Source organism: Magallana gigas, chromosome 10 (genome assembly GCF_963853765.1).
Source record: "Magallana gigas chromosome 10, xbMagGiga1.1, whole genome shotgun sequence".
Lineage (NCBI taxonomy): Eukaryota > Metazoa > Mollusca > Bivalvia > Ostreida > Ostreidae > Magallana > Magallana gigas.
Window position 1 is genome coordinate 8873103 of NC_088862.1, and position 25839 is coordinate 8898941.

General features: G+C 33.7%; 1 protein-coding gene across 1 annotated transcript; it reads left to right on the plus strand.

Annotated features, from left to right (window-relative positions):
* The first annotated feature begins 451 nt into the window (after window positions 1-451).
* On the plus strand, window positions 452-25696 carry LOC105334003 (uncharacterized). The gene is made up of 18 exons (XM_011437260.4): window positions 452-761; window positions 2996-3582; window positions 3947-4043; window positions 4334-4947; window positions 6790-6858; window positions 9796-9817; window positions 10698-10799; window positions 12023-12162; window positions 18074-18290; window positions 18890-18967; window positions 19233-19323; window positions 19841-19912; window positions 20612-20770; window positions 21392-21420; window positions 22243-22283; window positions 22911-22979; window positions 23816-23923; window positions 24681-25696. Exons 1-18 carry the CDS (start codon window positions 485-487, stop codon window positions 25176-25178), a joined length of 3270 nt encoding a protein of 1089 aa, XP_011435562.3. The 5' UTR covers window positions 452-484; the 3' UTR covers window positions 25179-25696.
* The last annotated feature ends 143 nt before the right edge of the window (window positions 25697-25839 follow it).

A 25839-nucleotide genomic window follows, 5' to 3' on the forward strand; every position in this document is an offset into this window, starting at 1 on the left:
TATCATACAGAAACATTGCACAAACTTAATTGTCAGAACTATTTCCCTCTCATGTGAATGTAAAATATCCATTGCACACGTATAACTTCCATATTGATAGGTAATAAAAACAATACTTCTGTTTTTAATATGCATATGTTGGGCCTTTGCCAATTATTGTAATTGTGTCTGTGCCAATAACATATTTGTGTTTGTGTTTGTACATGTTGTTCCTAAGATATGATGCATCGGATACCGTGTCTGCATGCTGTCTTCTATTCTCTTTTATGAACACGTGTTAATTTCTTACTTGGTTTTTGCTATAAAAAAAACAAAAAAAACACAGATATTACATAAAACAAGAATACATGCACTATGAATACATTCAAATATGTGTACCACAAAAATCGAATTTATCAATCCGGGAAGTAAAGTCAGTCCTAGTTTAGCAAATACTCACGGTTGTTGACTGGTTCGCATTACCGTAGAGAACCAGTTTATCAATATGGAGTATCGTGGAAGAGGTAGATTCCCTGGACATGCAGCGAGATTTCAGTACCCTCGCCCAGGCGGCCCTGCCCTCCTTCGACCAAGAGCCCCTGCAGTGCGTCCGTCCAGAGGGCTATTAGCTGCGCCCCCTAGACCTAGTTTTGAAGCATCGAGGGCTCCTAGACCACGACAGTTTACTCCCAGAGGTGCATTCAATACACCATTCAGGGGTTTTAAAGCTACCCCAATGATTCCCCGCAGCGAGGTTGAAACACCTCCTACAGATGTAAAAGGTACAAACCCATAGACTGCCTTATATTTTCATTTTAACACAGACGCTATGCTAATGGCATTTCTGGAAGTTTACACGTAGCTTTTCTTCATGGTAACTGCGGTAATGCTCGTTTGCAGGGCAGAATGACATAGGGCCACCGCCAGTTCGATCATCAACTTAAGTAGTAAGGAAAACGTATGGTGAACGCACATTTTTCGATGTCTGGTAATAAAAAATGAGATGATTTTATTGTTCATGAAAAAGGAAGGACAATACACATAAAATAATATGTGTGCGCCTAAAATTTAACAGATTGCATGTTGTGCTGATTTAAAAAAAGCAAAATTTGGAGGTTTTGCTTTCCGCCACCATCTTTAAACTACCTGACCAGAGTCAGACAAGAGTATCTCCGTTGGTTGGACAACGGTTTTATTTCAGTTGGACTTAAGTGAGCTCGATCTCATTAATGTAGTCAAACTGCGGCGACTGTAGTTTGTGATCAAAGCGCTTGGTGTTATGACATTATGTCAATTGTTTAATCTACGTTATTTAATTTTTCACCAACTTCAGCAAGATTTATTAATTTAATTGCCCTGCAGCAGTTTTAAGTTACCATGAAGTGTCTACATCAAAACTGTAGGTAATCTCAGCAAGATTTATCGTGACTATAGTCTGTCCCAGGATATTTATGCCACACATTTGGACAATTTTTAATAAAAAATACACATACCTGTGAAAAAAGTGCAATTGAAATCGATGAAAGGAAAAACTCCCAAGATACCTTCATCAACAAATCATTTTTCACTCAGAAAAATCACAAGTCTGGAATGAAAACAGATATCTTACGGAGAAATGTTTACATCTTTTCTTCATTCTGAAGTCACTCGAAATACCTTGCACAATTTTTCAACGTTATAAACTGGGTACTTTCATCTTTCATGCAATACAAAATCCTTGTACTGTGCAGACTTGATATTCTTAGAAGTGTATTGAAACTCGAGAAGCTAGAGGGGCGTTTCAAAGGGGAAATCTTGTGATTTTTTCATACTATTGTATGGACATCGTTTTGAAAACAGATATTTATAATTATAGTATAATTTGGGAAAATGTGCGGCATACGTATCTTGGGACAGACTTTCGTCTAAAAAAAATTGGATGGATGACCTGGTAAATACAGTTTTTGGTAAACGTTTTAAAAAAGTTGCAATTTACGGGGCAAAATCACGAGCACTTATTTTGAACTTAATTATTAATCTTATTACCAACACATTCTGGACAAATATTCAATTTCAAAAAATTCCACCATGTCCATGCACAGACATTTTTCTACTGGTACATGTATCTTCACTTTACTTGCTTCTGGTTTTCTTTTAAACCCCATCACTGGCCCCATAATGTGACACTAAATTTGCAAACGTGAGGGAAAATATGTAATGTTTTTTATTTTTACCCACACATATTGGTTCACTCCAGAAAACGCATACTTTACCACAAGCATAAATAACAATAAGTATCCTTGCTGATTCACTTGTAACTCATTTCATAGCTACAATTTTCCTAGCTCATCAGGATCGAAATAAGAAAAAAATGACTTATTTAATTAAGGTCAAGATCTAGTAAATGATTCCAGCGTGTCTTTTTGGTGCTAGAACCATTATGACGTCATAATTGATTTCAATTGATGAATCTTTTCCCGTATTTTACGACTTTAAAGGAATTGTGTGGAAAATAAAACAATATTTTGACATTCTATATTCACGGGAAAAGTAATCCCGGTACCTATATTCAATTTGACATCGAAACATTTAAAGAGGAGGTCGAGAGCTTGTTTAATGTAGATATTTGGAGAGACTGCAGGCAATCTAGATATATTTCATTAGTCAAAAATGGACAAAACTCCAATATTTGTTTCTTTTATCCTTCATATTTCATAAAAAAATGGTTGTTTAAAACATGATTTTTCATTGTGTTTACCAAAAATTAAAGCCCCGGTACACCCTATGAAACAAATATATGTTATGAAGCATCATTAAAAGAATTTATATCTTGAATTTCATAAACCTGTAGGCACCTTTCATTTACTAGATCTTGACCTTAAGACATCATAATGACCAACACATTTAATTCTGGCATGTCAAATTGAAATTTAAAAAGTGCTTATAACTTGTTTTAATGGCTGATTAATGCTTGTATACATAATAATATTAAATTTCACGAATGTTTATTTCATGTTTTCATGCTTTTTTACTCTAGGTGTGTCAGATGGAGAAAACACTAATTCAGGGCAAATTAAAAGCAAGGACACAAGTTCTGAAAAACAGATAAACAAGCCATTTTCAACTTTAAGTTCTGATAAAAAGGTTATAAACAAGTCCGATTCCAATTCCAGTTCTCAGAAACCACTGATTAAAAATCCTGATTCAAATTCAGGTTCTGATAAACAATTGATCACCAAGCCAAGTTTCAATCCTAGTTCATTTTATGAAGATATATCCAATCAGGACTCCAACATTAATGAATCATCCAATCAGGACTCCTTTTCTGAACAAACAACCAATCAGAATGATTTTGAATTTCCAACGGAGTCAGCCAATCAGAATCCATACTATGATGAATCAGCCAATCAGGAGCCATTTTCTAAAGATGTTGAAGAAACTCACCAGCAGTCAACTCAAGAGACCTTCCATAGTCAAGAACATGTTGTAGAAGATGAAAATTATGGAGGAAATGACTCAGGAGGATGGGGAGGTCAGGGGATGGAAGAAGGTGGAGGAGTGGAAGAAGAGGAAGAAAATACAGGCTTTTGTCATTATTGTAAAATGCCATTTGAAAGTGATGAGGTTAGTTGTTAACCCTTGAAGTTTATAAACAGAAATTGAAGTAGAATTGTCAATAAAATTTGGAGGTTATTCTATTTCTTAAAAGTTATGCTTTTGATAATGAAATGTAAAAAAGGTGAGTTGAAGGGACACTCAAAAAGCTTTCACTGTGAAATTGAGTTGCCATAGCATGTTCATTCAATGAACGCACATTAATGGGCACCTTGCTCAACAAAATACATTTATGGCTTTTTTTTTCAATTTCATTTCTTATGCTCCACAAAATATTTTTTGAAAGTGAACCATATTGAGACATTCAGATGACACAGGTTTATCTATAAAACTGAAATGCCTTGACTTCAGGGAAAAATTTGATTGGTTTCAGGCATACTGGAAACACACAAGAGGCTTACTCCACACTCAGAAAGTAATGGAGGCAGAAAAAGACAACAATACAAGTCAAACAATGGATGAAGAAAAAGGTATGGGGTCTGCGTGAATTTTCCTTTTATAAATTTGAGATACTGATAAAATTAAATTTATTTATTTTCCAATAGTTCTAAATATAAATGTATTATGTTTGGCTCTGTATTTTAATGACCTAAATCTACAGTAGAATTTTATCTTCATTAAAAAATCATTCAGCTAAAAAAACCCACATAAACCATAGTTCATGGTTTTGGAATTTTTCTTTTTACAATAACATTATACATAACAGAGGTCAGCAGAGTGTGTCATGAGAAATAAAAAATGTTTCTTCTTGATATTTCAGATGGGGCAGTGACATTTTCACCTGCATCAACTTCCAAAATGGAAAATTTGGCCTCAGAGAGGGACATGGAGTATTTGCGTCAGGTTGGATTCAATCCCAAACGAGGCATAGGGAGGGGAATTAATCTAGGGGGGTACCAGTCACTGGCCAAGAGGGGTAATTTTGATCAAGGTCATGGCAGAGGTCATTTTGATCAAGGTCATGGCAGAGGTCATTTTGATCAAGGTCATGGCAGAGGACAGAGTCAAGGGCAGAATTTCAGAGGTTCATTTGGACAAGGGAGAGGCCAAGGTCACAATAGGTATGGTATAAATTTCAGCGATGCAAACGCAATAGAACTGGGCCAGAGAGGCAGACAGGAACAGGAAGTGGAGGGGTATTCTGGGTACAATGAGAGAGGAGGTGGCTTCCAGGATTACGGCCGCCGGGAGGAAAACTATGGTCAGGGCAGGGCCTATGACGACAGCAACATGGAGGGAGGGGAAGGTCAGGATGACTACAACTTTTACACAAGTAACTGGATGGAGCCCCCCGAGAAAATTCCAGCAAGCGAGAGGGACATTGACCCAGATACACTTGGAAAGCCTCAATTCCCGAGTGACTTTTACTGCAAGGTCTGTTTGAAATTCATGTATTATATGTGTGCTGGGTAAAGGACTATATATGATATGGGTCTATAATGGCCCCCTAAAATGAACATCATCATTTTACTGTAATTCTTTGTTTTCTTTGTACAGATATATATGTGATGTTTTTACATAATGTTCATTTTGATTCAACTGCCCACAATTTAGAAATATGACATCGCGAAGACAACCTTTTCCCGCCAATTTTGCAATTTTTCAAGCAGTTTTTCTTGCAGGAAACATAGAGTGCATGCTTGAACAAACAAAATATTTTAATCAGAAATGTATCTAGCCAAGGCTAATTAGTGAAAAAAAAAATTTCGTTGTTCAAGCATGCGCTCTATATTTCCCATCGATAAAACAATAAGAAAACTGTCAATTTTTGACTGATTTTGGTTGAATTATAAAAACAGCTTCACTTCTGACGTCATATACTGCAAGTGAGTGCAAATAAATTAAATAAATAAGTAAAAAATATATTTTTTCTAAAATATAACATAACATTTTATTGTACCAGAAACACTTTAGAAAATGGCGAATTATGGGGGCCAAATTTAACTCATATCATATATAGTTCTTTTATCTGTCATATTGTAGAGATTGACTGTTTCTCAATAACTTTGATGCTGTTGTAGTGACAATTCACTGGCAGAGTTAATGTTTTCTATTTTTATGGAAATGTACAGGTAAATATCGGTATCTCGAACATGGGATATCTCGAATACCCCGGTTATGTCGAAATCGGCCGCCGGTCCCGGCCGTTTTCCCTATATATATGATTTAAAAAACTACTGATATCTCGAATACGGTTATCTCGAATACCCAGCTTATGTCGAAGTATGTTTACGGTCCCAATAGCAAATTTTACCTGGGTTATCTCGAAGTGAAGTCAATTTTCCGGTCTGCTAATCGCACCCCGCATTTCGTGTCCTCGTTATTCTCGCCCGCGGCAATTCACACCTTTTCTCAAGACTGATAGTCTATTAACTCCACGCTTAGCCAGTGCAGCTATCGATGACACGGTAATTGTTATAACAGCTTGGGTATACACTCCGGTGATTGATAAAACAAACAAGTTCACAGCTCCCAAAAGTAAGCACCCCTAACATTACCGATAATATGAATAATGATGCACGCTACTTATAAAGCAAACAAGTTCACGGTCACTCAATTACCAAATAGCGCAGCGTAAATTATCGTATAATCGATATCGATGCATGATCAAAGTGAACTTCTACTTAATGAATAATATACCAAAAAAATATTTAATAACACACACTAAATCATGATAAATTTGACAATACTGTGAACGTGATTTATTTATATTCTGAAAAGTTGTATACATGTACATTATGCTTGTATGTTTGATTAACTGTTATTTAAAATAATTGTAACGTTTCATATAAATTCTTATTTAAGTGTATATGTGCAATGTCTATAAATGTCTATAAATGTCTATAAATAAAACATCGTTTCAATATTCCGTCTTTTTTTTCCGTTCATACCGGTTCTCAAATTATAGTGCATATAAGGACTTCCTGTGTAAACATGTCAGGACAAAAACGCTAATGGAGTCGAAGAATTTCGACTTCGGATATCTCGAACACCCGGATATCTCGAAGTTTTTCCATGGTCCCCCGAACTTCGAGATATCGATATTTAACTGTAATTTATTTTTTTTTGGGGGTGGGGGGTGGGGGGGGGACTAGGGGGCTAAAGTGATAAAGAAACTTAAGTTGAAATATGAGTAAAATAGCTTATTTTGATATCTGGCTAATAAAACTTCACCAATTGATGGTGCTAAAAAAATGTGTTTTTTGGAATCCACAGGTCTGCGATGTCAACTGCACGAGTCAGAAGAACTTTGAAATGCATGTTGAAGGAACCAAGCATAGAATGGTAGGTTGACAAGGAGAAGAAGAAGACCCAGTTTTTCATGTTATTTGAATTGTTATTTTGTGATTTTATTCTGGAAAGAATTTTTGGTAATAATGAAAGTGTGTGTGATTGTTGAGAAAGAAGTGAAAGAGGGAAAAATATGAAAAATATTGAACAGATTTTTAAAACACTTTGGAGAGATTCTATCAGCATAAAAACTGTTAGCAAATAAGGTTGTTTGCTTCCTGAAGTGTAATTGTGCAACAATTAAAAGGATTTTTAAACAAATAAATTAAACCATTTTAAAACAGCAGAAATATTGATAAATCCGAAAATCGGAAAAAGACAGCAATTAAAACTTTTGTTTGAAATGGATGTGAAATGGAAATTCCTACCTAAAAATCTATAAATTTGAATTCTATTACACTATGAAATTTAAATGTGATAAATACAGTTTCAAATATTTAATAAAACATAATGTGGAATTCATGTATTACATGAATTCCACATTGGTCATTTTACATACAAGAGTGATATTGTTTATAACCCCCCCCCCCCCAAAAAAAAAAACCAAAAAAAATACAACAACAAAAAATGACACAAACAAAAGACAAGCTCAATACAAAGAAATGGATAACAGATGATAAAATGGTGCTCTGATTATTTAGGTATCCATTCTGTCTGAAAGCTCCTTTAAAAACATTTTGAATAGCATAAATAGTTGTGTACATACAGTTCATTAATTTTGTACCTTAATTTATTTTGTTGACTAGTGTTGCCAATTTAAAAACAGGGCATTAAATTTTGTGAATAAAACATCAGTTTAAAAGTCATAGTGTATTGCATGTTAGGATACGGTACATGTAATATATGATTAGAATGTCTTCCATTAGAATTCTGATATATTTCTCCATATTCAATCCCATATGTTTAGAGAAAATGGCATTGAAGAGGATGGAATTCATGAACTTGTTGAATTCAACGTTAACATAAGTTGTGAATGGTCCATTGAATTCAAAGTTAACCTAAGTTGTGAATGGTCCGTTGAATTCAAAGTTAACCTAAGTTGTGAATTATTGTACTGTCCCTCTGTAGAAGTACTGTGTGTAGCCCAAAACATTCATTTCTTGATAATGTTATTTCTTATCAAGAAATAATGGATTCGTGCAGGCTTTAAAATAAACGGTGGTATTTTAAAGCTTATATACATGAAGTGTACATGTATATTTAAGTGTCGCAGGGTCTTGTATGAATAAATAACACTGAATCCCTGGTATTGATTTCAGCTATTCACTGGTTCTTTATTTCGAGGATTGTTAATGTATATTAATAAATAAAACCTATCAGTACAATCACACTCACAATCAGTTACACAATTCATACGCAACATCGCATGATAATTTAGAAAATTTGGATAAAACGAAATAAAAGTAATTTACAATTAATAAATTTCAATTACAAGGTAAACGGAAGCTTACCAGGTATCCACGACTATGAGTTTACAAAATATATGAAATATCTTGTACAGGTAAGGTAAAGATACACTTCACTGTTTCTACCATAAAGATAAAAGTCGTGGGGGTTGGGGAATTGGCGGGATTTACGCTATTTATAGTGAGTTAGTAAAGTCATATATATTAATGAATTCAGTCGTAAATTTCTATTGGTCAGCTGTAATATAGTACATGTAGTAAAGAATAAACACATGGTCAACATACACCCGTAAACAAAATCCTCACGTGACTAACCAAAACTCATTCATACATTCACTTATTCACCTCTTATTCACCCTCGATTGGCAATGCTAGCCAAATATACATACGCAAAATATAAAACTTTTATATGACAACTGCGACATAAGTAAAGAAACTCGCACTGCCACATAATTTGGCCTTCAGGCTTCACAGGATTTGATCACGTGACCAACCAAGTTCATATCCCAGTGAACTTTTTAAATTGCTGTTTATTTCTTAAAAATCTGGAAATAAAGTTGGTTTAAAGTGTTCTGTATTACTGAATTTTCAAATTAATTGTTAATTAACATTAATTTTGACAATTTTTATTGATTAATTATGTTTTTATTATATTGTTAGATTATTATAATTAATTTTCCGGTAACAGTAAAAATTTGAGGTTAATGCAATAGTATTCAATTAAAGTATACCATTAAGGGAATCAGCAAGATTCCAATTCCCCGAGAGCAAGTTCCTGATAAAAAAAAATGTAATTGCACATGTGATGTACTGTGACGTAGGCAAGTTATGCTATACGAAAAAGATGAATACGTATAGCCAATCAAAAAGCAACATGAATTAAATGTGGTTATGAATCGAATATTCATAATTTTATTCGGAATATTTTGGAACTTTTCCTTTCAATTGGTGAAAAGAAAATACTAAGTGTTCTGAATATGGGTATATCAGTTCATCGAACTGACGCACCTTTTTGCAGGGAATCAGTCTGTCAGGGAATCAGTAAAATATATCAAATTACTCTCATGTAGTGAAAAATAAGTAGAGGTATAATAACATGATATGATATATGTTATGATATGGCATGGACTCTACAAAATTATACATCTATAAATAATTTTTGTTTTTCCTTACATCTTTGGAAATTAAAATTGATTAGAAACGATTGCTAAAATTTAAAAACAATTATTTAAAAGATCATGTATTTCATTTTTAATGCAAATTGAATTCATTTTACATCTGTAAAACAAAATAAATTCAGTACAGTGACTGCAGTTCTTCAGATAAATTATATTGATTAATTTATCGTACTAATTACCAGGTAATTGGAAAAATAATATATTGACTTCAACAAATTATATATTGTGTATACTTGCATTATATTTGATTTTTTACAGATTCTAATTTCATTGTGTTGATTTACAAAATATAATACTTTAATATTCATGAATAAATTTACATATTTTCTGTTTATTTTCTTTAACAGAAATTTTTTCTCGGAAAAGGGGGTAAGTATGAAAGACCTAAAATACATTTCTAAACAGGTATTTAGAAATGGTGAATGTTCGTTGTATATTTAAAAAGTATACTCAAAGGGCAGATAACCTTTGAGGAAGTTTAAAGTTCCAAATTAGATATTTGGAAAATAAAGCATTCTTGGTCTGTGGCTGGAATCAAATTGTGATAATTCCCAAATGGTTTTTACTTTGGGAATTGAAAAATTCTGAAGCATTTCAGAATTTTTTAAACGTTTTGAAGTCCATCATAAAATAATGATTTGATGCCCATCAAAAAGAAAATAATGAGACATTTTGATATCATTGATAAAAAAAATGAATTTTCCGAAATTCATTTTTTGTTGATAAAAAAAATTTGTATGTTTAAATTATAGAATCTCTAACAAGAGAATAGATTTGTTGTAATTCTGAAATAAAGTTCATTGAAATTTGAGTATGACAAATGCATAAATAAATAGCTTTAAAACATGCACACATGAATTTAAATATTGAGAGAAGGAGTGAATAAACTGATCAAGTCATAAGAATGCAAGATGGAGTGAATTGAGAGAGAGAAAGATATGTAATTTATTCAATAGAATTTTTTTTATTGATATAGGAATATAAACTGTAAAAAATTGAAGATCAATTAATAACAATAATTTTAAAAAATTATTGAAAGTAAAAAGAATCTACATTTTAAAAGCTGTTCTATGGAAAATAAAACATTTGAAATACATATTTGTTCTGATAATCTTATTAAAAAAATATTTATCAAAAGATCGTTTTTGTAAAATGTATAACGAGGACAAAGGTATACTAAATTTTATTTTTGTTTTGTTTTGATTTATTGTTAGGTGTATATGGTATTTAACAATATTTTTATTTACAGATCCAGGAGCAGAGTTTAAGGAGGACAGGAAGAAAATGGTAGTCTGTTCTCAACCCTCCAGAGTAGAGCACGTCATCAGAAAGTCTGATCTGCCAATCATTGGTAAGGCTACACACCCATTAGACAAGTGGACAGGCATGTAAAGATGTAAATAGTCAGATCTACAAATCATTGGTAAGGCTACACTCTTTAGACAAGTGGACAGGCATGTAAAGATGTAAATAGTCAGATCTACCAATCATTGGTAAGGCTACACTCTTTAGACAAGTGGACAGGCATGTAAAGATGTAAATAGTCAGATCTTCCAATCATTGGTAAGGCTACACCCTTTAGACAAGTGGACAGGCTTGTAAAGATGTAAATAGTCAGATCTCCCTATCATTGGTAAGGCTACACTCTTTAGACAAGTGGACAGGCATGTAAAGATGTAAATAGTCAGATCTACCTATCATTGGTAAGGCTACACTCTTTAGACAAGTGGACAGGCATGTAAAGATGTAAATAGTCAGATCTCCCTATCATTGGTAAGGCTACACTCTTTAGACAAGTGGACAGGCATGTAAAGATGTAAATAGTCAGATCTCCCTATCATTGGTAAGGCTACACCCTTTAGACAAGTGGACAGGCATGTAAAGATGTAAATAGTCAGATCTCCCTATCATTGGTAAGGCTACACCCTTTAGACAAGTGGACAGGCATGTAAAGATGTAAATAGTCAGATCTCCCTATCATTGGTAAGGCTACACCTTTTAGACAAGTGGACAGGCATGTACATAAATAACCTTCATCCAATACATGGAGGCCATGCCTGTCCACTTCTTAAAAGAGAATATGTTAAGGTCAGTCTGGGATGTAGCGATCCATGTTTTGTATGCAGTGAAATATTTGCCCTCATTTTATTTTCACCCATTTCGCCCTCGTTGTCAGTGGGCAAATTTAAGACTGGGCGAATTCCAATGTCTCAATTTGTATCTCTTTTACGGGTAAGACAACTGTATCATGATGAAATCAAGACAGCGCGAAACTGTTTGCAAGTGTAGAAGGGCAAAAAATAACAAGGGGCAAAAATAACCTATTAATATTATATAATACATGTATAATAATGCATGTATATAACTTTGCCTATAATTTGATATTATATGTCATAGGTATGTTTTCAGGTTTCCAGAATGCCAGCTAATCTTCGTCTAGATCTATGATTGTATTTTCAAAATTGATATATTTATCATTTTTAAAAGTCTTACAGTTTGCCATCTGATCTTTGCCTGTAATTTTATCTTAACAAAAAATAATTTAATACATGTTTTTTTTCATCTGTTTTACAGGTTTGCAATATTTCACTGAGTTCCAGAAATCTGACCCATCTATTCGGCCGACATACGTCTGTAACTTGTGTGAATCCAAGTGTGACATGAATACGGTCCTGTCACACGCCACCGGCTTCAAACATAGAATGAATTACTTTGTAAGTACCCACTCTTATGTACTAAGATGGTCAATGTGTGAATGTCAGTCAAAATATATGAGTTTCAATACTCATTAGGGCCCTGCAAGGATTTGCGGGTGCCCTATAGTAATCACTCTGTCCGTCCATCCTTCTGTCTGTCCGTCTGTCACTCTTCCGTCCACAAATTTTCTGTTTTTTTCTAATAACTTTTTTCATGGTTGCCCAATCAAGTTCAAATTTGGTATGGTAGTTCAGTAGGCAGAAATACATATTTTGATGCTAAGTTTGGTTCTCTATGTCTTCTGGTTTGGAGCTGGGGTGTTGGGGTAGATTCCTTAAAGCTGACATGAATTCATAAAAGCATTTGGTCGCCATATTAGTTTCGATCGCTCCTCTACTGCAACTGGGGTATATATACCGGGCGAGAAAGTTACGGTCGGTTGCTTTCCGATCGAGGCATTCAGGTTGCACGGACTTCCAAATGCATATACTGTACATTGTAGTAAAATGTTGCAATAAAGAAAACAAATATCAATGAAATACAAAATATATTTTATTCTTTGAAAGGATTTCCGAGGTATCCGTATTATTTTGCGCAGACAGTGCTTCCTTACTTCGCATGCACATCGAACACGTGTGTCATTCATACAGAGTGCATAACGTATGCATCTTCTTGAAAAACCCCGGCGGCACAACATCCAACACAGTAGCTAAAGGATAGTAAATATAAGAAAGTAACAATGTAACATCGTTTCCATCTGTTCCTACAAAAACGCCCCATTTCTAAAATCCAAGCGATAATTGACATTGCTCGATCTGCCACTGTGTATGGTTCGCGCATGTGCGATGTTATAACATACACAGGAAAACGGTCTACAATTATCGAGGAATTTTTTAAGTATCTGCGCCTGGATTTCAGTCTGTCTTGTTTCGTCGTTTATTGGATATATCTTCCAGTGCAGTGGTTGTCATGTTATTTTTGTTCAAATAGCGTTTCTCCATGTCTTTTCGTCCAAGGTAACGTGTTCCGGTGTACGAAATTCCGGAATGCGGTGAAGCATGAATAGTGCTCTCGGCCTTATATAGGGGGTGTGTAGCGATGAGCAGAACAATAGAAATCGACAACTTATATGGCGGTAGTTGGAGATAAAAGGGAAATAATACGTATTTATGAATTCATGTCAGCTTTAACTATGCATAATAATAAATGGGCAAAGAGAGATAACTGCTGAGAATGTTACCATTGTATACTTGGAAGGCTGTGCAATATTTGTCCTTTGGGATTAATTAACCTTCCACAGGAAGAAAATCCTAAGCTTTATCTTTATCTGTCACATTGAGATTAATTACTGCACTGCCTGTGTCTGCAAATGAACTTTGTTTTGAAGTTAAGGTCAATTTTGAATGATGTGTAGTATTGTGTACATTCTTTGAAATATGGATTTAAAATATATAATATTCATACTTTATTTTGGTTAAAATACCGTACACAATGATTTATGATAATTTTATTGAATTCTAAAATCAAGATATATATTAAGATATCCTTTTTTAGCTCACCTGAGCTGAAAGCTCAAGTGAGCTATTCTGATCACTTTTTGTCCGTCGTCCGTCTGTCCGTCCGTCCGTCCGTCCGTCTGTCTGTCCGTCTGTAAACTTTTTACATTTTGAACTTCTTCTCTAAAACCGCTTATCCAATTTCAACCAAATTTGGCACAAAGCATCCTTATGGGAGGGCGAATATAAATTGCAGAAATAAAAGTCCGATCTGTATTCAAAGCGGAGAAAACCTTGAAACTGTAGAAAAAGGGGGTGCATTTTTAAAAATCTTCTTCTCAAGAACTACTGATTCCAATTCAACGTAGTTTAGCAGAAATTATCCTTATGGGAAGGAAAATATAAATTGCAAAAATTAAGGTCTAATTCTGTTTCAAATCTGAGTTATTACGAAAATAATAATAAAGGAAAGGCGTGTTTCAATCGGATTCGGCATCCGGTAATATGGGTAGACAAGACTTAGCCTGGGCAAAACAAAAGATAAGCAGTTATTAATCTGCCAATCTCATTAAAATTTCAGGATATTTGATGGACCAGTATATTTGTATTTGCTGTAAATATTGCTGCAAAATAATGCGTATTTGGAATTGACGATTGCCGATCTGCCCCGGCTTTTATTTTGCCACGGCCCGGTTTTGCTTACCTACCTCTTTGTTTAAAGCAGCCATGACATTATACGAAAAAGGGTCGATCTGACTATGATGAATTTGCTTGTTGTGCAACAGTTCGCGTATGAAGGGAAATTTTTGAAACATGAAAAATATATTGGTGCCGATTTTGTGAAGTAAATTGAGGCTAAATATTTCAATGCGTTGACAGTTTTCACACATGACGTTGATGTTAGCTTGTTCTGATTTTCGTTTCGTTTTCATTATTTATGCTTTGTAACCTGGAAACTGTCGTCTGTATTTCGTGATTTTTACGTATCAAATCAAACAGAGACTTCGGTAAATCAAACAGTTACGTTAACTGTTAACTTGCACAAATTAAGCAAAATCTGATGTAGGAGTTCTGAAATACAATTCATTCTATCGTTAATTCGGCATTATTTTTTGCGTAATGGTAGATTAATGCAATAGGTTTTTGTTGAGATGCTCGGCATTTTCTCTAGTTTATTCAGTTTAAATAGAGTTTGATATCGCTTACGGAAATATGTAGGTATATACATGTATATATATGATTCATTTCGAAAAAATAAATTGTGTTCTTTATTTGTTATACATGTAGTGCATGTTTCTTGTGTTTAATTGTTAACAATTTTTATTTACTAACCATTTTTGAGTGTTTGCTTCGAATTATAAGCAAGATACAGAGATTTGCTAACAATTCTATGTTTGTACACAGATCTTAAAAGCTAAAGATTAAATCAAAGTACTGATAGTACTGAAAAGCGCTAACCCAGCTTCTGTGTGTATATAACAGATATATGTATATAGCATTTCAGCTTCTGTATACGCGCTATATTTCCTCATCACTGCATGACAGTCCCTGCAATGATGTATGTAAGCCCCGTACATTAATTTCACAATAACCCGTAAATGTAAACAAATGAATATATAGAGTAAATCTTTAGAAATCCTCTTCTCAGAAACTAATCGGCCAGGAAAGCTGAAACTTGTGTGGAAGCATCCTCAGGTAGTGTAGATTCAACGATGTGAAAATCATGACCCCTGGGGATAGGGTGGGGCCACAATGGAGGGTCGAAGTTTAACATATGAATATAAAAAGTAAATCTTTAAAAATCTTCTTCTCAGAAACTAATCAGCCAGGAAAGCTGACACTTGTGTGGATGCATCCTCAGGTAGTGTAAATTCAAAGTTGTAAAAATCATGACCCCCGGGGGTAGGGTTGGGCCACAATGGGGGATCGAAGTTTAACATAGGAATATATACAGTAAATCTTTAAAAATCTTCTTCTCAGTAACTAATTCGAAGGCAAAGCTGGAACTTGTGTGGAAGCATCCTCAGGTAGTGAAGATTCAAAGTTGTGAAAATCATGACCCCTGGGGGTAGGTTGGGGCCACAATGGGGGATTGAAGTTAAACATATGATTATATACAGTAAATCTTTAAAAATCTTCTTCTCAGAAACTAATTAGCCAGGAAAGCTAAAACTTGTGTGGAAGCATCCTCAGTTAGTGTAGATTCAAATTTGTGAAAAGCATGACCCCTGTGGGTAGGTTTGGGCCACAATGGGAGGTCGATGTTTTACATAGGAATAAACAGAGTCATCTTTAAAAATCTTCTTCTCAGAAACTAATCAGCCAGGAAAGCTGGAACTTGTGTGAAAGCATCCTCAGGTAGTGTAGATTCAAAGTTGTGAAAATAATGATCCCCAGGGGTAGGGTGGGGCCACAATGGGGGGGGGGTCAAAGTTTAACAAAGGAATTTATAGGGTAAATCTTTAAAAATCTTCTCAGAAACTAATCAGCCAGATGATTCTTTATAATTGTTAAGACTTTGGCCCCAGGACAATTCTTTGGCCTCATGAGAAGGTTGAGAGTTTACTGTACGTTTATATCCCATATATAAACTATTGTTAGGGATCTTTTTGAGAACTGCAATACTCAACACATGATATAACTATAAAATCATCCTGTTAGAAAAGGGACTAATGATTATAAACATAAGAATATCCAGGGGAAAATGGATTTTATTTATACAGGATTTACATGAATTATTGTATATTGTCCAGATAGTTTGTATTATGACTCCATTGAGCTGATTTTATCATACCTATTGTTCCTCAGGTGAGCGATGTGGCCCATGGGCCTCTTGTTCACTATTTTATTTTTTAATTATTAATTTTATTTTTTTCTGCCTTTATGCTGTAAACTTTTAATTAACAGGTAATCAGATAATAACCCCATTCTGTCATTTCTGAAAAAAAATCTTATTGTAAATTTAGAAGAAAAGGATGAGAGAACAGATGGGATTAATTATCTTGCCTGCTGCAGAAAATTTAGAGGCTTATCTCTATCTGTCATATGAAGATTAATGAACACCTTTGTCTGCAACTGATGTTTGTTTTGAAGTTGAGGTCAACCCTGGGTGATACAATGTATTTGCATTCACTGAAGGCTTGCATTTTATAAAACACCTGTTTAAATCTTTTTTAAATACACATTTAATTTAGTTTTTTTTATAAGACATGAGGTTATCCCTGTTTTATGCAGATACAAGGTTACTATTTAGAGTTTTTGGATATTTAGGAATTATCTTGAAATTTTAAAAATACAGTTGTTACTTATAATTTTCATATTTTTTTTTTTACCACCTTATATATATTGCAGTTCTTAACATCTTGTGCCGGGCATTTATTTTTCATCATTGTTAATATAAAGAGGATGGAATTCATAGTTTTTTTCACTTCTCTGTATTAATTGTCATAGCGGGGCCCATTGTCATAGCGGGGCCCTTCCTGACTGGTCAGTTTTCTAGTTGGTTCAACCACGGGTATAGTATGCCTACCAATATGTCAGAGCCTTTGGGCTACTGGCATAGTATGCCTACCAATATGTCAGAGCCTTTGGGCTACTGGCATAGTATGCCTGCCAATATGTCAGAGCCTTTGGGCTACTGGCATAGTATGCCTGCCTATATGTCAGAGCCTCTGGGCCAGTCAAGTCTTTGTTAAAAAGTTAATACAGCAAAACTCGTTTATAAAGAATTTCAAGGGACCTTAAAAAAAACTTCGTTATAGCCGTAATTCGCTATACGTTTATAACGAATTCGTAAAAAATATTATAGCGAATTTGTTATAAATTAATTAAGGGTTTTTCCGGTATTATTATAAATTAGTATTACCGTCATTTACAAAAAATGTCATGTAACCATTTCATTTCAATTTTTAAAAAAATTCTGTATAGTATTTGAATTTGTGTATTTTATATATGCATCTTAAAATTGCATGTTTCTTCAATGAAATTTGAAATGGAAAAAATTCGTTATAAAATGATAAATTACGTTAAAATTTTGCCAGCGGGGGTCTTAAAATTACTTCGTTATAGCCGTAAATTTGTTATAGCCATGTTCGTTATATACATCAATTTTCTATAGGTTTATATAAGAAATTTGCCGGGACATGAATAATAATTCGTTATAGCCGTAAAATTCGCTATATCTGTGTTCGTTATATTCATGTACACATTTTTTTTGTTTTTTTTCTTCAAGAGTTTCTTGCACAGAAAATGTATCTATTGTACAAAACATTTGATAATTGAATTGACTTTAGAAAACGACTGTAGACACTCATGGCATTTGAAATCTCTTTTTTTTGATAATTCATATACACAAGACTTTTAGTAGTTATCAGAAGATAAATTTTTAGTTACAGTAGAAGTACTAAAACATTTTTTAAAATATCTATTACAGAAAGAAAACCATCCAGACATTTATAGCCATATGAACTCCAACACGAGCAGGAAAAAGTCTGAGCAAAATGCATCTGCGGAGGAATTTGCTCTCGACTGCATGAAGCGTGACGGTCAGGGCAAAATCAAGGTCAAGCTGGAGATCGATCATGCGACAGAGACAATAGCGGCAAATCTGCTGAGCAAATCCGGAATCACAGTGGACACTTTCCTGGAAGGTAGGTAGTCAAGAATAAAGATAATGTATGTTTACTGGGAAATAATTGCCTTAGACCTGTATTATATTCCCACTTTTGCCCTCATTGTCAGAGGGAGATTTTAAGACACAGGAAATTCAAAACAAATCTTTAATAACTGTCAGTGTTAATCAGAAAAAAGATATATTTTCTGTGTCTTGGTCGGGGCGAAAATGCTTCCAAGTGTGGAAGGTCAATAAAACATGGGGCGATAATAATTCTGTATCCAGTACTAGTAGATATGGAAAAATCTGTTGCTGCATTATAAGGGGAAAAATGAATTTTGAAGAGAAATGGAAAAAATGTTTAACACATAGCATCAGAGAAAAAGACTTGTTGAAAGTTTTGAATTTTCCATCTAAAAATCTAACACTTTTTCCAAATGTTGTTTGACGTTTCCTGGTACTTAAAGCTGTGTTGTAAAGATTGATATTAGGGATGTATGCACAGTCACTGTGTTTGATGTATTTTATGTCAAATTTCATTTAATATGATTAGTATCTTTCATTTCCATCCTTGTCATTTTACATTTTTAGTTTATATGTATAATGTACACTTTTATTTGAAATGTAAAATTTCAGATCTTAAAAACAAACCAGGGCCACCAGTACAAGAGAAGAAAAAACAGAGAATTACCCCAGATATCCTGGCTAAGCAAGGTAATAATAAATGATATTTAATCAGTTGGAAAGAGAATCAACCTCCTACATGACTATAACAATGCTTTAGAGCATGGTTAAGCAATTATATGGTACCATAGATTAAAAATTAAACAAATTATCAAAGAAATTTATTGGAATTTAAAACCTAAACAGCTGTAACCTTGATGTTTCACAGCAGTTATAGTACATTCTGTTGGCGTTGTTAGGCTATAATAATTCATCGTACATGTTGTATAAATGTGTCTTATATTTTTCCTATCAGAGAGTTATGGTGGCAGCAGAGATAGAGGCAACAACAAGAGGGCTTCAGAGAGTCCCTATGACTTCCCTTCAAAGCAACCCAGGGGCCACAGGTATAGGAACCAGGGGTTCATCCTAACAAGAGAATCTTTCCTTGACCTGTTAATAATATTAATTATATATAATACACACTTTAATCCTTTAAGCATTTCATGATTTTCACTTTTCAGTAGATAGACTGGCTCACAGCAAATAACATTTGCAATCAAATCTTATCTACTTCAATGTTGTTATTACACCCAGATAACGAGCCTTGCAAAAATTTTCACATGCAAATAAAAGTTGTTTTACAGTATTGATAATTGAAAAGTTCAAAGGGACATGACCCTTTATTGGATTACTTGGCAATTGTGATCCTTGTGCAGCAATCTTTTTGAGCCTATCAAAGAAATATTTTTTTTAATCAGAACGAATAAAATAGTATTAGAATGCCCCCCCCCCAATTCCTTGGATTTTACTTTCAATTTTTCAAACAACCACTAATCTAATATTAAGCATGTAATAAAATTGATAGGAATACAACTACAATGCAGTCATGTCATAAAAATCTTTCTCTTAATTTACAAGCAGAGATAACTTTGGCAGTGTGGATGATTACAACAACCAGTCAGTGTTTGACTACAGCCACAATGGCAATCAAAGGTCAGTCATCTACTCTGCTGTGATGTCATTCCTTTGTTCCAGCAGTCTAAGATTTTACCTGTGACAGTCCAATGTTAGTGAGCTTCTTAATATCAAATCATCACCAGGGGTTACTGTAGAGATATATTTCAAAATCAGACTGTCCCAGGTAAATCAACAATGAAATTCAATGGCAGTGTTTGAAGTACAAGAGGTGTTTTAAATACAAGACATGCCTCAAACAGTTCTGTATAAAGAAATATCAGACAGTTCTCGGCCCTAATGGGCCTCGAAACTGTCTGATATTTTTTCATGCAGAACTGTTTTTGGCATACGTGTATATCCATTACTTAATCTCCTGTCTGATATCAAGATTCTTTTTATACATTACTGTTGTAAGAAATGGCTGCAAGTGGATCCTGATGCCACATGTTTACACTGCTAATCTGAATATATAATGGGCTTTCATGTTGGATAATTTATATTATGGATATGATTGTTTCATCACCATCATTATCTTCATCAGAGTCAATGCAGTTTTTAATAATCTTTGCGTGTTTAAAAAATTTGAATTAAGTAAAAATTATTTAACTTGATTTTAATATTAGTATTTTAATATTAATATTATTTAATATATTTAGTAATGATTGTTTGCATTTAGTACTATAGCTTCAAAAGAGAAGGAATGAAGTTTAAGTCCTAGTATTATTCACATTTCAGAGGTTATTCTGGTGGGGAGAACCAATTCACATATAACCAGGGTCGTCATGGAGACCAGAGGGGTCCCCAAAGGGTGCCCCCGACCCCAGGGAACAACACAGACGATGAAGACAAAGAGTTGTTCAATGAATTCCTTGAGTGGAAGAGGCAGAAGAAAATGTAAGAGTGAAAAGGCAGAGATGTTAAATAAATATAGATATTTATGTAAATAATTTTTGTAAATTCCTTATATTACACAAGTACTTAATTCCATGATCCCGCTGTTTTGTATCAAATAGTGAGAATAAAATCGCGAACGCAGACATTTATCCATATTTATTATAGAAATAGCGAGGGGTACTTGTCATGATATTACGCTGATATAAATTCTTCGCGTTTAATTAGGAATTTACCGTAAGTCAATATAATAAGTATGATAGGAAGTTCTATGGAAAAGTGTGGCAAAGTTTAGAGCAAAGCACAGATGTAAAAGGAAACCGAGAAAATCATTATTGGATGAATAATGATGAATTTGTTGGAAAGTTAAGGGAATGTGTTAAGTTGAAGTCCTTTTCCAGTAGATAAATAGTGCAATTTTATAAGTTCTGATAATTTTTCAATCAATAAATATAAAATGACTCTTCCTCAAATACATTAGTTTGTATTAAATGATTGAGATTTTTCATTGAGCTTGTAATTTGTAAGAATGATGGAACATACGGGTACATGTATAGCCAAATGGATGAGATGTAATTTTTGTTCAACAGTCCTAAATAAGTAACTGTTCAATTTCTTTTCTAGGGGGAAGAATAATCAAAGCAATGTTCAAGGTATTTATTTGTTTACATAACTGTTCATCATCTTTCAGAGAGGTCAAATTCACAGAGCACTAATGCTATTTTAAGTTAATTAATAATGTAAACCAAATTTAATTTGCAAAGACCTTTCTATAGTCTGTCCCAAGATATTTTTGCCGCATATTTTCTTAAATTATTCAATATTTATAAATACCTCTTGGTTCAGACGATGTTCATTCAATAGTATGAAAAAATCCCAAGATTTCCCCTTTGAAACGCCCCCTCTAGCTTGTCGGGTATCAGTACACGGCTAAAAATAAAAAGTCTACGAGGTTTTTCCATTGCCAAGGAGATGAAGACGCCCGGATGATAACGTTGAAAAATTGCGCGAGGGGTCCCGAGTATTTCCGAATGGAGAAAAGATGTCAACATTCCCCATTATAAATCTCCGTAGGAAATCTGTTTTCGTTCCTGTGAATTTTTACGAGGGAAAAATGATAATGTGTGAATGAAGTTATCTTGGGAATTTTCCCTTCCATCCATTTTAATTGCACTTCAGTCACAGGTATGTGTATTTTTATTAAAAATCGTTCAAATATGCAGCAAAAATAACTTGGGACAGACTATACAATTTACTGGAGTCGATAAACTGAATTACAGAGTCTTAGATTTTTGATCGAGATGTGGATTTTCTGGAAACTGAATACCAGAGACATTTAAAGGCTGGTTCGCTGCAAGAAAAAATCATGATGACTTGGCTCTCGCGACTGCGCAAAAATTTCTCACGCAAATAAACATTTACAGTATATAACAGCAATAATGAATAACATGATAGTACCTTGCATCTTTTTTCAGCTGAGACATCACAGATTGCTCCTTCCATCCAAACAGAGAAGGTAATGTGAATGATTTGTTTCCAGTAATTTGATTGGTTGTATATTATCAGTAGATTTTAATCATCATTATCATTGGGTAATAATCTTTTATGATTTATTCACTGTAAGTGATGCATCTTGTCACAGTATTTTATGTTTAATAGATAAGTCTTATTTTTTTGATTTAATAAAAAATCAGGGTTTTGTCAAATGAATATATGGACTTAAAATCTTATGAATTTTACCTCAGGCTATTTCACTCAGAGATACCTGAGAAGAACACAAAAGAATACATATATACATAGTCAAGCTAGTGTTATAACAAAAATACATTTTCTTTGAGGCTACACAGGTGCAAGAGCAAGTAGTTTTAATTAAAATGATAATTAATTACTGTAGAAGCACATATTTTCGTTGGGTCAAAATTTCGTTGTTTTTGAACCAAATAAAAATTCGTTGGCATTTAATTTCGTCACATCGTAACATCTTAGTATTCATTATTACTTTGGTTAAAAATTTGTCATGAATTTAATTTCGTTGATTTTTACTGCCAACGAAAATAACGAAATTTAATCCACAACGAATATTTCTGCTTCTACAGTATGCATAAATTTTAAAACATTAATTAAAACACTCATTATTCAACAGAAAGCCCCCGAGGAAGTTCCCACTCCAGAGGCATCCTCAAACTCGGCAGCTGATATGATGTTTGCTCTGGTAAGAATCAAACTTCATTTCTTTTTCTTCAAATTTTTTAAGACCATGAAATTGTTGAAAATGTATCCTGTGAACCAATGTTTAATTCATGTGCTAATAAATTTCATGATGGAGCAAAAAGTTTGTGACAAGCTTGTCTTATTGCAAGCATTTCTTGTTACTTTTAGTCTATATACGGTATGTCTTTAATACATGTATGATTATGTTTATCATATTATCTACATACCCTTTGTACATTACTAAAACTAAAACAAATAAAGAGGGCTTGATGGTCTTGGCCATTTTTAAACTGTATTGATCTCCTTTAATAGAAGAGCTCTATATAAAAATATAGGAATGTATCAAAATTCAAATGGTGAAATATAAATATATGGATTTTTCTTTCTAGATAAACATTATGGCTAAACAAATTTCATCTCAACATTTTAGGTAGATCTAAATGTTCATTTGTTGACTATTCAGCTTCCTTAAAAAGCTTTCACTGGTAATTTGCAAAATGAGGTCATCTCAAACATAAGTTGGCTTTACATTATACTGTAGATTGAGGAAATAACACAGTGGTTTTAGTTTCATTCTTCTTGATTAACCATTTTCCACACAATTAAACAATCACGAGTGTTGGTATTTTATAACTACCGGTACATGGTATAAGACTAGAAGTACCATGTTTTAATTAAAATAGAATTTTCTAAAGCATGCAATGACTTTAACATTGTGGAATTAAAATGACTTCCAGTAATAATTTGAAGCATGCTTTTTCTACAAAATATGCTAATCTCAGTCAATTTGACTTGGAGGCACTGTTTATTTATTATTATTTGTGGGGTTTTTTTCAGTCTCAAACTATGATTAAGACAGAAGAAGATGCCGCCATGGCCCTACAAGTCTCTAATGCACTGACCCAGGCTCTCCTACAGTACAGACTCAAAAACGTTCCCAAAGAGGTGTGTATAACTCGTACAAACTTCACGAAAGGCAAGAAAAGTGGCAAAGAGGTATATATCCACTTTAAAATAAAACTCCATGTCGCTACAAATTTAGTACTATTGGACAGTATTCTTCAGTTGGAGGGTCAAAACTGCTGATTATTTTTATTATGAACTAGCTGTAGTTCATAATGAAAAAAATAATAATGTATTAGGTTTCAATCACTAGAAAACAGTTAACTTGTGCATGCTTAATCTACATATGTTTTGCTTTCAATCTTTCTTTTTTTTAAAGGATGAAACAATCTTGTCTCAAGTTTCTTAAAATGGACATTTCATGTTTTAACAGTTTTCTATCAGATCATTATATTTACATAGGTTACTTTTATGATTATTTCAAACTATAGTTATCTATCAGATTGCACTGTATTACATAGGTTACTTTTATGAATATTACAAACTATAGTTATCTATCAGATTACACTGTATTTACATAGATTACCTACTTTTATGATTATTATAAACTATAGTTTTCTATCAGATTACACTCTATATTTACATAGATTACTTTTATGATTATTACAAACTATAGTTTTCTATCAGATCACTATATTTACATAGATTACCTACTTTATGATTATTATAAACTATTTAGAGTTATCTATCAGATCACTATATTTACATAGATTACTTGTAGGATTATTATAAACTATTTAGAGTTTTCTAACAGATAACACTATATTTACATAGATTACTTTTATAATATTTATAACAGCTAACAGCTGCTCTGTCCACCGCTGCCGGACAGACCAGTTCAGTACAAACCAGGACCAAGGAGTCCAAGCCAGGCTCCTCCAAGGGTGCCAGGAAACCTCCCAGCACACAGAGTGTTCAGAAAACAGCCCCCACCCCCATCCCTGCCCCCGCCTCAGTGCCCTACCCACAGGGGATTTCTTCAACAAGCCCACAGTTAAGCAAACCCATCACACACAGCACCACAGAGTCAAGTCTGGATTCACGACTGCAATATATGAATCCGATAAATCCGAGTTTTCCGAACAATCCGAATCCGGTTGCAGCTCCTCAGTTTCCTGGCTCGGTGCCAAATACCCAGTACCCTGGTTATACGTTCTATGAGGGACAGTACCAACCCCAGCAGGCCCCTGAGGGGTATCAGTGGGGTTACAGTGCTGTGAACCAGGGAGAGGTGCCACCTCCCTTGCCCCCCAGTGAAGATCTGCCTAAACCACCCCCTGAGAATCAAACATACTGATACAAAATTGCAGATACCATATTACGCAATAGTGCTTTTACATGTACATGTATATTGACATGCAGATTCCTGTGTTTCAGCAGCTATACATTCTCATTGTTGGAATCAGTAATTTTTTTTGACTGGTTCAGGTTGATTTTATCTTATGCCAATGTTTTGATTATCCAAAGACAAGCTTATCTGTTGAAAATGAAAATTTTGTGCAAGACTGTATGCTTGGTTTCATTTTTATTGGAAATTAAAGTTTTAAATTTGAAAGCATGCACATGTACTTATATATTTAAATGTTTTGAACATTGTTGTCATTTTGTACATTTGCTGTACATTTTTTCAAACTAATCAACAACTTTTTTATTATGGTAGATACTATTTTATTCATACTGAATAAATGTTCATCTTTTAAATTGAAAGAAAGTTGAATTTTCTATGCTTATTGTCTGTCAAGTTACAATTTGCAATAAATATATGTTGATACAAGTGAACTACTGAAAACTTGTAGGTGTTCATTTGAAACTGTTTTGCAATGTTTTTATATAGTTTGAATTTCTTCAGAAAAAATGTCAAAAATAATGTGAAAAATTACGGTATACAGAATGAGGGAATAAAAGATTATTATAGAAACAAATTTGCAAGAATGTTTTTGAACTCTCAAATGATTCAT